The sequence below is a fragment of the Anas acuta genome, chromosome Z (genome assembly GCF_963932015.1).
Source record: "Anas acuta chromosome Z, bAnaAcu1.1, whole genome shotgun sequence".
Lineage (NCBI taxonomy): Eukaryota > Metazoa > Chordata > Aves > Anseriformes > Anatidae > Anas > Anas acuta.
The window spans coordinates 19832252-19845449 of record NC_089017.1 but is presented as its reverse complement, the minus strand read 5'-3'; the positions used below and the strand labels follow the sequence as shown (position 1 = coordinate 19845449).

The 13198-nt window shown below is 35.8% G+C and overlaps 1 protein-coding gene across 1 annotated transcript in view; it reads right to left on the bottom strand.

The window, feature by feature from the left end:
- Window positions 1-13198, bottom strand: part of ARSB (arylsulfatase B) — a 67054-nt gene that overhangs the window by 29554 nt on the left and 24302 nt on the right. Inside the window, exon 5 of the mRNA XM_068667106.1 lies at window positions 2706-2949. Coding sequence (XP_068523207.1) covers window positions 2706-2949 — 244 coding nt within the window. The remainder of the gene's footprint in view (window positions 1-2705; window positions 2950-13198) is intronic.

Sequence of the window (13198 nt, the reverse complement as noted above, 5' to 3'; positions counted from 1 at the left end):
AAAGCATATGCAGCTAGTTGTAAAATACTGGGCAGGAGAAAAAAAAAAAAAACAACAACATAAGGTGGTGATATACTATTAATTTCCATTTTTCAAATGAGGTAGAATCTTAGCAAATTATAATTTCACTCATTATGAGCTACCTGGTCCCATAGTAGCAACATATTTGAACTTTCCATCAGATGTCACAAAAGGGCATTGTTCCTCTGTTGTTTGCTATCCGATATTCAAGTGACCTTTTGAGTTATGATCATGAAATTTAGTACACTCATTTCTCCTGATTATGTGGGAAAATCATGTGAAATTTGACATTTATGCTGCAGGTCAGACAAACAGCAGCCTAACAATTCACAAAAACTGACTTTCCACTTTGGACAGAGGCACCCCAGCTGGCACAACTACAAACATCTGAGGTCACCTATTTTCTGGCTAGTCTTAGTAAACACTGCATTCAGATCCTACAAGAAGAGAGAAGATTCAAGTGACACAAGTGTGCAGGGGACATGCAGCTGTTCCTTTTCTTCCCCACATATAGCTTTAATACTGAAGTAAACAGACTGAAGAAGATCAGTCCATGACAAAGAATGCCTGTGTAAAAGTGAATCCAAAGTAGGTGGAAATTTTGCTGGCAACTGGAAGAAAAGTTAGTCTGCAATTTAGCAGTACCCCACAATCTTGCTGATGCTATTTTCCCACGGCAGTGTCAGCATGTAAAACATTTTGCTATCTCTGCCTGGACAGAGGACTCCATTTCTTTCTGGCAGCTAATGGCCCCAGCCTCATTTATACACATCCTTATCTTCTTCCACTTGGAAGAGAGCCATACAGTATACCTGTTCACAAGACCACAAGATCTCTGCAAACTCCAGCTAGGACAGAAAGCTACCACATAGCTCCTCATAAACAGAGACAGCACTAAGGAATAAATCAAGCAAGGCATTTTCAAAACAAATAATCATACTAATCATTTTTTTTCAAACTAAAGAACTAAAGTAATTCTTGGTCTACAATGCTAAAATACTTGAAATCTGTATTTATCTTAATGAACTATGTAGACCATTGCAGTGGTTTCAGCAACTGCTACATAAATAAGATTTGTGCTGCAGGCTGGAGTGGGAAGCCTGAGAAAGGGACAAAAGGCTATATAACACATAATATACAAAGAAGTAAGTACCCTTACAAGGAATGATCCGTAATACTGGCTGACTGCTATAAAAACAGAACAAAGACTATCAAAAGAAGCAAAACACTAAATTGCTGATGAACAACATTTACAAAATAGAATTGCTAGTTCTTTTGTTCTGTTTAGCAGTATTAAACTTTCCATGTTAAACAATTCTCATGTAATTTAAAACTATATTCAAAGACCAAATAAAATAAAACAGCTTCTAAGAACATAGACAATCAAATTTAGTCCCATCAATTAATACAATACATGTAGCACAGAAAAGGAAGAAACAAAGGAATTTAAGCCAACATGACCAGACAACTTCTGCAAAACCAAGCTTGGCCACAGAAGTTTAAAATTCTGCAGAAACTCAGGTTTTAAGGTCTTTATAATCCATTTTAGTAGAATAAAAGAACAGCTTTGAAAGATGAAGGACTGATTGAATGTAAGTTTTGACTGAAAATAGCACAAAGGGGCAAAATCAGAGCCCCTTTTGATCGTTTGTTCCAGTGAAAAATCACCTTTACCAGTTAACGCCTATTTCATTTATTCTTTTACATTCGATTTACTCTGGTGAACCTAGTGCACCAGTAATAAGCACACATTCAGATGTGCCCAGAGCCCCAAGTCCAATATCTAACATTTGTGATACCATTTTTATTATGTTTCTCCAGAGGAAAAATGTATGGGATTTAACTCATTTTTATTTTAATGCACAGAAGACTCTCCATTATCTGAACTAATGGGGTCTGGGATATCCCATTTAATACAGACAGCACAAGAAGTATACACAGTCAGACTGAGCCCAGTAAAATTCATTAGGTATTCATGGTCTCAGTGCCAATCCAGATGGAGTTAAGCTGCATTCTTTACAGCCATCTAAGCATTTCTGCACTGCACTTGCTTAAATCAGGCACAGCATTACAAACCCAGGAACCAACAAGTAAGGTCTACCATTGCACCCAGCCTCAAAGGCTTTTTGAGGCGCTGGACACCATGCTAAGGACCCATCCAAATGCTCATACTTCAGGCCAGCTTGACAGATTCTACACTGATGTAACAAATCTTACTGAATCAAAATGAAATCCATATTCAATTAGTTTAATGTATGCATAGATTTCCCACATGTACAATGCCAGAAGCATACTACAGAGATGGCCAATTTGGTTCTGTAGAAAGGAGGGCTGGATCCATACAATTTACTAACATACACTCCACACAGTGCAAAATCAGTTAGCATACTTCTGGATGATAGAGGATTCTTGACAAAGTATACTATGTTTATGCCATGTTGCATACACATTTATAAATTCAATACACACAAGCTAACACATTATGGAGGCTTTGTATCAGGGACAAGGATTAATTTGCAATCTTGATAATTCTTTCATGGACAGCAAAGTTAACAGCACATTTTTCTTCCCCTCTTTAGGGAAGCAAATGTAATATTTTCCCTCCAATTCCAGCTCTGTTCTCTGGCCTGAATAAATTCTTCTCATACCAGAGTTCTGACTCAGTGATTTGACATGCAAGTTACCTGATAGTTTTCCAAACATCAAAGCCATCCAAAGGCTTAGTGCCATTGGTATGTCCTCCAGCAAGGTGCACCAGTGTTGGCAGCCAGTCAGAGATATGTATTAGTTCGTGACTTTCTACACCTGTTTGTTTCAGTAAAGGACTTGCAACAAAGCCTACTCCTCTCACTCCTCCTTCCCAGAGAGTCCATTTTCTTCCTCTGAGTGGCCAGTTATTTCCACCTGCCATAGTCTGTCCTCCATTATCTGAAAAACAAGTAAGTGTAAGAAATCAATGGTAAGAAAGAAACAGAACAATCCTCCCCACAACATTTATTCACCCATGTGAAAAATATATTTTCACAATGTAGACATGACATGCAACTACTTGCATAGAGCTGTTAGGTGTTAATACAATGTACTACATATCCAGAACGTGTTACAAACTAAGTTAGTTCTTGCAAGAATCTTGCAAATTACCTCAATTAAAAGTTATTACTGGGCAAAAATGATACCATACTACAAAGCAAAGATTTAGAAAGGTATTGTTAACAACAACTGTTGATCATTAGACATCTCAAGCTTCCGGAGCTATGGACTTAAAAAAAAAAATAATTCCAACTACTTTCAAGACCATAAGAAGAGTTGCTATCATCATTAGTACTCAGACTACACTATTATTCTGTTTTCTGAAGCACTTACACTTTAAATGGAAAACTGTTATTCCATTATCAGGACAATAAATGTACTCATAGTCTAGTACTAATTTTCTCAGGTTTTTCTGTTTGATGTCACACAAAACAGATGATTTCACAGGCAAAAGGAGAAAACTTGAGAGTACTTGAAATAGTTGAAGCAATTTGGAAATATGCTGAATCTGTTGTGTTTGGTGAGAACAAAATGCAAGATGGTTATAGAAAAAGTTGAACTTTGACTACAGTAACTCAGAAATATCTACATGAGTTAGAGATAGCTCATGTAACTTTTTAAACTCTTTCCTGACCAATCTTCTACACTTAGAAAAATGTCCAGATTCCTAAAATTGACAGAATTCATGACACTTTGAAGTTACTTTTACTACTATTGTGTTGTATAGCTGTTCTTGTTCTTACCTGCTTTAATGATTTCAGAAGAGTAATTGATAGCAATCATTGTAAGCATGATTTTTCTGAATTTTAGTAAGTTTAAAGTTACTTCTCATAGTAGTCATTGAACATTCAGTAAAATCTGTCACATTTCTGTTTTAAGCATTTTCTGATTAAAAAGCTGGAGTTTGAGGTAAGAAACAGGAAGTTCATGTCCAATAGATTACAGAACAACTTTACTGTAACTGCAATACAGCCAAATGATCTCCCTTCTGTTTTATTAATTAAGGACCAGTGTAAACCCCTACTGTGAACATCCTCCTACTGAGAGACTCTTTTTGTTCTGCTCATGAATAATGTAGTGGATGATTTTCAAAGGTGGAAGCCTAAACTAAATGAAACATGTGGGGAAAAAATAGCATGATCTAAAAAGTGCAGTGCTCTGTGGGCCAATTATCTTCCAGCAGGGCTGCTTATAAATGCAGCACTCTTGGATTAAAAAATTAATAAATCAAGAGTTTTACTGTTTATAGTATGAAATACATGCAACCCAATACTAGCTACCAATAATTCTCACACAAAGATGTTGAGCGCTGAGATCTGAGATTTTAAACAGTTGTCAGAGACAAAGAAGACATCAGTTCTACAGTTCCTTTTACTCTTAGTGTAAACAGGAATTCCTGTTGGGAATACTCAGGGAACAGAGCTTTCAGTAGCTCTTAACCTTTGGTAGTATTACAGTAAAAGGTATCAGTAGCTATAAATTTTAGAACTTAGGACATACTGTGGAATCAAATCTTAAGTATATTAAGTATTTTCTTTGTATGACAGGGTACTTACTATCTCCAGCTGCTTAATGCTAGTATTCAGGATTATAGAAACTGGCATATCAACAACAAAGTAGCAAGGAAATTATAGAAGTAGAATGTCATACTGGAGAATGGAGAGAGAAAAGCGTACCTTTCCTGGTTTACAGTCAAATCTTTATTTTTTTTTATTTTTTTTTTTCTGAGACATTACTATCTGTAGTTTAATTAAGACACATTATGCCAGTTTAATTCTGTAATAAAATCCCTGAGACAAGGGTTCTATCTAACATATATCCATAAGTAAAGACTTATATGCAATGTCAGATGTAGTACATAAGATTGAAAAAAAGGGGAGGAGTGTGGGGGGGAGGAACACGACGACAATATTTTCTTGTTTTGATAGCTTACCTGATATGTAAATGGAAAAACAACAACATATAAAACAAGCTTCACCGCACTTGTTTTCACATTTCTAATTTACTACTTCCCTCTCCCTAAGGAATTAATATTCAAGAATTACTTTCTGATTCAGTTCTCTACCTAGTTATCAAGAAAGTTTTGAAGGAAGGGAAAGGATGGTTTCTGTTTTGATTCTTGAAGTTCCCTTTCTAGTTAAGCAGAACAGAGTTGATGTGTCACTGACAGTTTATACATAAATAATATCATTTTTCAAAGTTAGATATGTCTATTTCTGTATGGTTTAAAATACTATCTGGGACTTCAAATATCAACAGTACATTAAAGAGTAGAAAGTTTCATCATATAAAAAGATAATAGTCAAATCTGTATTGATGAAATACTAAGCCAAATAGTAGATAATAAAGGCAGGGGAAGGTAATATAAAAGGGGCCAAAAACTGAGCACAGTACTCAAGGGGTGGTCCCAATACAAATATCCTTCCGCTAATGTAACACCTGTGGATGCTATCTTACTAATAATTTATCTATTGATGCTATTGCACAAAGTTTGCAGAAAGCCAATGGAGAAGTTCAAGATTAAAATATCATTGATATCATTGATCAGTATCATTGATTAAATGAAAGAACTGTTTCATTCTAAGACACTAAGACAGATTCTCCGTCTCAGGAATTTCTTCAGCCACAAGCTGCTGAAGATTAGAAAAAAATCACAAAGTTTTTGGTGAATGACAAAAATGACAAGTTCTAACACTTTCCTAGGCACATGCTACCAGATATTGCTGCAGTGAGGGGATACATGTTTAGATGGATCCTCTGTGGGCATACAGACATCCTCATATTCTCCCAAATAAGCCACTCTTACTAACTCTTCATGATGTTTTAGCAAAGTATCTTGAATGTGCAACACACTCAGAAGTCCATATAGAAAATTCCAGTCATTTACAACACAGGCAATATCCATGTAGGTAACAGACAAATAGGATCATTGTTGCTTCACGTTCTACACCAGAACCATATCCAATTATAAACCCACTTCAAAACAACATTTCCTCAATGATTTATCAACCATTTTTGCAACTGTTTCTCTCCATGACTCATCCTAATACATTACCTCAGCAGTCTCTAGAGCAAAGCTTTTGGAATCAAGGTACCTAAAGCTAGAGGCCCTGATTTGTAACATTTCTTATTATTAAAACTTCAGCCTTGCTACTTCAGCTGAAAACACAAGCCTCCCCCAAGCATGATATTTCAACTGTCTCTTTCCTGGAGACAAACATCAAGCAGAATTTCATTAAATATAATAGCAAAATAGTCTGGAAAATGTAGTGAGCATATTTTTCCTATCTGTAAGAATAATTTTCATAATTACATCTGTATAATTTAGACTTCAGTAGTACCCACAACATATTACGTGCATTATAAAAATCATAAAACAAACCAGCTCCTGTTCATAAAGAAAGGATGAAAGGGGAGAGAATAAGGCTATAATTAGAAATGGTGGTACTTGGCATAAGCATTACCTAACTAATTTATTCAGTTTTGTTTGTTTTCTTTAATGGAAGCATCATACATTTTTAATGAGCTTTGTAGTTGGCTTGGTTTGGCTTGGTTTGATAGGTGTTTAGCTACTTTTATTTCTCTTGGTATTTTTATCAATTCCATCATTTTGTGTTATTTTAAGAAAAGGGTACCTGAGATGTTTTTTTTCATTCTGACAGGATTTTCTTCTGTAAACTGAATTTCGAGGCATATTTGCCAGCATAAATGGCAAAACTGGAACCATTTATGGTGGTGTATTTGCCAGCACAAATGGCAAAACAAGGTCAGAAACAAAACCAACACCACCACCACACACACAAAAAATAATAATAAAATAATAATAAAAAAAAAGATCCTAGCTACTTTTAAAGGTTGGTTTGATCAAAGTAGTGCATCCTTGAATTAACATCAGCCTTTCTGACTATGGAGAAATCAGTATAAACTAGTAAAAAACACCAGTGTTGCACTGATTTGGGAAGAGATGTCATTCCCGATGAATAAGAGAAAGAAAAAAAAATAAATAAATAAAAAGAAAAGGAAATGTATTTAGAGCTCTAAGTACTGGTGAGAGAGCCTACAACTCTTAGATCTGAGGGAACCATGTAGCGACATGCATGTATGTAATAGGGCAGTAGATATTTCTGAGGATGAGGAATTGGACAAAAGTTAGAGCCCCTGTGTATAAAACCTACACACATCTCTAGTATCATTCTCTGCCGTGTTCTCTGCTACTCTTGTGAGTAGCACAGCTGTCTTTTAATTTTGTGTTGTCTTTCAGTATCTAAAGACAGGAATCTGACAGGATCTGAATCCTTCTTCCAAAAGAATTGCCACATCAAACAATCTCAATGGAACTGACTAACAAAATTAGTAGGTCTAAAATGCCTCAAACCAATACGACGCCCCCAAACCAAAAGCAACAACACATTTTGTTAGTTTTTCCATAAGAATGTATCTCTTGAGAACGCGTCCTGATAAAAGGGATTGATATAAAGCTCTCCAGATGAAATTGCTTTTGCTTTAGAAATAATTTTACACAGTACTCTAACATCCTGAATACATTTTAAGTCTTGGAGAACTTCTGCCATCCATTTTGACAAAAATAGCTGGAAAAAATATTCTTTTCTTTTAAGCCTGGTAACTAATTGGCCTTCAAAATTTGCCTTCAAAAAATTAAGTTCACATACAACTGTTTTTACTTTTTTCCCTCATACTCCTACTGACACCTAATCTCTGTCTTCCCCCTTTTAAGTCAATACATTGCTGTTCACATTAAAAAATGTTAATGGACTGAGTTGAAACAATAAAAATCCATAGTACCTTCCTCCCAAAAGATTTTAGATGAAAACAGAACATATTTCTCACATGGAAAATCAGAGAATATAATCTATATTGAAATATTGTATATTGTATGACAAAAGACAGCTGTCTTTCAAAATATTGTAGGTTTTGTATAAGCAATGGATTATGAAGAGGATTTTTTTTTTAATACAAACCATAAGCAAACAAAGTTTGTGCATCTTGACTATACCTTTAAAAAATGAAGTCCAATGTTTTCTCTTCACAAACATCTGCTTTTGTCATTAATATTCACTGTCATATACATGAGAAAGAATTTAATTTGTTAAATCTGTAATTTGTAAACTGTCAAAGATGTTTTGCAGGAGTTCTTTAAGGAATCAATAAACAAAGCTAAACAGAGGGGCCATTCTGTTTCTCCCAAACTCTTCTCTGAAGAGTTGCCAGCTGCCAAACATTCTGACTAGTGCACTATATATATGCAGTGGTGTGGGATGTATGCAACTAGTAAACAGCTTAATGAATATAACCTCTTTGAAGAAGAGCTTGATAATAAGGAACAGGAAAAAAACAATTCTGAGAGCAATAACTAATGAAGCATGTATGGATTCCAGTCTTTGTATTGACTCACTTTTTCATTGAATTAGTCTGTAACTGCAGCAACAGCCTACTTCATACTATGAAGACGATAGGCAACAGATAATAAGAACTATGTGAAAAACTTCATTCATTATTTACCCATCCTCAGACAATGGAAAAATTGAAAATGGCAAGAGTGCTGACATCAGAACGAACCCTGACCAAGGGTCTTCCCAGGATCATAAAACTCATTGTGCATTCCTTGCAAAGTTAATTTACCAGTTGCTATTGAATTCAGAGGCAATATTAATAACATTAATTGTTTACCAAGACTTCACATATCAACGGGTTCCAAAGTTATGGTTGAGAAAGGAGTTCAAATGAAAACAATTTTGTAATAATACATAATGCCAGTTTGGGGACTTCATTTTGTTTTAAGAAAAAAAAAAAAAGCTTATCCTCCCCTAGTCATGTGCACAGAAATCATTATTGACTACATGGTAAAATTAAATGCTTACTTAAAAAAAAACTATGAAAAGATCTTTGATTTATTTTTGGATGGTGTGAAAACTCCATAAGAACATCTTCCAAAGCACATTTTAGCATGATCAGCCCATGGACTTTTTTCCGCATATGGCCCGGTGGTCCAAGTGATTACCCTTCTGTGACTTTTACTACCACTTTTTTATTTGCACACAGGCTTAGCAGCTTCTGCTAATGGTGTTGCCTCAAATTAATACTCTAGAATAGAGGTGCAAATAAACTAGGAACTGGTCTTCACTTTTAAAGATTTCCCTTATCCTTTGTCAGTTTTTCCGTAGGACTTAAGTGACTAAATTAAAAATTGTAAATGATCCAGAAAATAATTTTGCTTTGTTTTGTGTATTATTCAAAAGCAACTACATGCCTTGTTGTATAGCAACATATTTTTCCACCAACAGACTAGATCTTGTTTCAACTGTGCTGTATCTTTATCAATGATCTGGACAAGGGGATCAAGTACACCCTCCATAAGTTAGTTCACAGAGGACACAAGGATAGGAGCACATGCTGATCTGTTTGAGGACAGGAGGGCTGTGCAGAGGGATCTGGATGGGCTGAACTGATGGGCCTAGGCCAACTGTTTAAGGTTCAAGAAGGCTAAGTGCTGGGTCCTGCATTTGGGGCACAACTACCTTACGCAACTTTACAGGCTGGGGGAAGAGTGGCTGTAAAGCTGCCTGGAAGAAAAGGACCTGGGGGCACTGTTTGATAACCATCTGAATGTGAGCCAGAAATGTGCTCTGGTGGTCAAGAAGAGCAAGAACATCCTGGCTTGTATCAGAAATAATGTGTCCAGGAGGACTAGTGAGGTGATCGTCCCTTTTTACCCAGTTCTGGTGAGGCTGTACCTCAAGTACTGTGTTCAGTTTTGGGCCCCTCAGTATAAGAGGTGCTGGAGAGTGTCCAGAGAAGGGCAACAAAGCTGGTGAAGGGTTTAGAGAACAAGCCTTACGAGAAGCAGCTGAGGGAGTGGGGGTTGTTTAACATGGAGAAAGGGAGGCTCAGGGGAGACCTTGTTGTGTTCTACAAGTACCTTAGAGGAGGGTGTAGCAAGGTTGGGATTGGTCTGTTCTCGCAACCACCAAGTGATAAGACAAGGGGAAATGGCCTCAATTTGTGCCAGGGGAGATTTAGGTTGGATATTAGGAAAAATATCTTCTTTACTGAAATAAAAAAATATTTTATTTTACTGAAAGTGTTGTGTGGCATTGGAACAGGCTGCTCAGGGAAGTGTCTGAGTTACCATCCCTGGAGGTCTTCAAGAAACCTGTAGATTTAGAACTTAGTAGCATGGTTTAGGGTTTGTACTGACATGGTTTGTCAGTACTATGATAAAGATTGGACTAAATGATCTTAGAGTTCTTTTCCAACCTGAATAATTCTATGATTCTACAGCAAAGTAACTTTTTTATTTTATTTTTTTTTTTAATTGAGCACCCTTCTTTTTTCTCATTTGTGATTCTTCATGTTGCTGCATTCTTGTTATGACCACAGTTGAGCTAAACCTTGCAGTTCTGTTCATGTGCATGGCAAATTGTTCTAGACAAGCTCCCTGAAGAAGCGTTCCTGAAAATTCTCCATAGACTCATACAGGGTTGTATTAGGTGCTGTTATTGAGCAGTGTCTATTCCAGTATTTCTTTTCAACTGTGCTTTCTTACTCAAAGCAAGGCACTACTCATCACCCTCCTAACCAAAAATAAAAACAAACAAAAAAACAAAACCAACCAACCACCCAACAAACCAACCAAATCAACAACAACAACAGCAGCACACCAAAATCCACCCACCCTTCCTGACTACATTTTGTGTACATATTGTTTTTAGCTAAGAGCCTCATAAAAATATTCAGGCTTTACAGAAATTGTCTTTGACTTCTATTTGTTCTAAACCTTCCATTCTCATAAAATGATATTACCAGAGAGTTTAAATTTGTGATACTTATTATACAACCTCAGTTACAAAGGCAGAATGGCATTCTTAGATATGTACCCTAGCAATTCTAATTATCATTAGCTTAACAATTGTTTTTGGCATTTATAGAACAAAAAGCAATCCAACAATATGGAAAATATTCACAACAATAATTCTGCAAAATACAGCATATAATAAGTTATTTCCTTTAAGAAATGTAACAGTCTTAACAGAAAACAAACAAACAAGAACAACAAAAACATAATCACACAAAAACTTTCAGTACAACATTGCACCACGACAAGCTTCTCTGGACTGTTTAGTACTGTATGTCTCAGTACAACAAGTTCTGCAAAAACAAATTTTAGCAATAAGCAACAAACGAATAAAACTGTTTGATAACTCAAAATATGAACATGCAAAATATTTTATGATCAGAATGTTGTTAAGTACATATCCAATTAGAAAAAATGCATTTACATATCCAGAAGTTTAGCAGACCTATATGCATATGTGCTTACACAAAAAATAACCAATGAACATTTTAACAAAGTATTTGATAAGGAGTCAATAAAAAAAATAATAAAAAAAGTCAAGTGATGTGTGCCAAGAAAGTCTTTTGAATATGTAACCACTTTATTATCCTATCCAAATCCCAGCACAAAGAAAGCATTTTAAGTAATGTATCTACATTAAGGGCAAAGTAAGAAAAAATCTAAGCACCAAGGATATTATATATGTAATTAGATACCACAAATGTATTCACCTCTAATCATTTATCAAGTACTGTTGCAATTATAGTCTATAAAGAGGAGATCTAGCCTAACTTTTCTGGCTGTCAGTAACAGACATCTAGATCCCCTTCTTTCCTGAAAACAAAATACTAGTAAAACGCTCTTGCTGTACATACAGTACTTTTCAAAAACAGCATTCACATGCTGCAGATTTTTTTTCTGTTTTTCACCTGTGCTTAACCTCCAACATTTTTCAACCACTGAATTTTCTGAAGCTGTAAGAGAAAACTCCCATACCCTGAAATTTCTCCTCATGGGCCCCTGCAGTAAGCTGATCTAGCACACATCTGTCTAATACATAAACCATGCCAAGCTCTGTTTGAAAGGCTTGTCTAAAGCCATGCAATATTTTAAAAGTGAGTAAAGACCAGGAAAAAAAAAAAAAAAAGAACACAACTCTGTTTAATTTTATAATGCAGCCTTGGACAGTTCAATACATTATCAAATTAAAACATCTTCAAAATAAAGAGAAAAGGGAATCTTTTAAGTGTCTGCTACTCCTGCAACTAAAGTCTGCTGACACACTAAAGCCATCACCTGCACATAATCTAGCATGAAATATGTGCACAGAATGTTTGAAGGGGAAATATGGTCAATATTAATTTATAGTACTTACTCCAGTTTCTTGCTTTTGATTAACTAATTGCTTTGTGAAGACAGGAGAAGAAATAAAGTTGTTTCTCTTTACTAAAAGGAACAATGGAGACACTCTCATATGCTCTCTCTTTTCATTTAAAGTAAGGGGGTAATTTAACTTAGAAAAATGTTTAAATTCACGTTTCATTTTCAATGAAACACCCACCTCTCTTCCTACCAAGTAGGATAGAGATGTTCATATGGTAGACAGAAACGCCTCCATAAAAGGAGGACTAGAGAGGACTGATAAATGACTGGGAGTATGCTAGGAAGTACAAAATTCCAAGCATTAAGACTTGTAGGTGCCAGAAACTGTCCAATAGCTGGCAACATCTAGGTGTTTTTATTCAGTAAAAGCATTCGGAAGTTTATTTTGAATATATTTGTGTTTTTTTCCTCTGCTTCTGGAAGCAGTGTGAACTCTTACAATAAGTCTAGTGCTGTTATCCAAACAACGTAACAGATCTAATTAGAACACATTTATAGCAGCTTTTGGAGGAAAAAAGCAGGAAGTCCAGCAACTGTTACTGTACTTACAGACAGCTCCAAACAGCCAAAACTAATGCATCTATACTTCCAGATGTATGGAAAATGCCTGACCTGAGGCCTGATGGTTTTGTGCTTCAAGTTGCAGCTGTAAGGTAAGAGAAAATGAGCAAACTCTAACGTGTGGGGACAGGAGATGGCATTAAACTGGTTTTGCATCTATGGCTGATCAGTCATGTACAACAGATTTCCCTGACTTCAGATGCATCAAGAGCTTTAAGATGAGCATGGACTTAAGGGAAGAGTGCTACTAACCTTAGAGGATCGTTTCACTTCTCTCTCTCTCTTTTTTTTTTTTTTTTTTTTTTTTTTTTTGTGGTGGGGCAGGGCGGGAAAAGAGAGAGGGGAATGGGG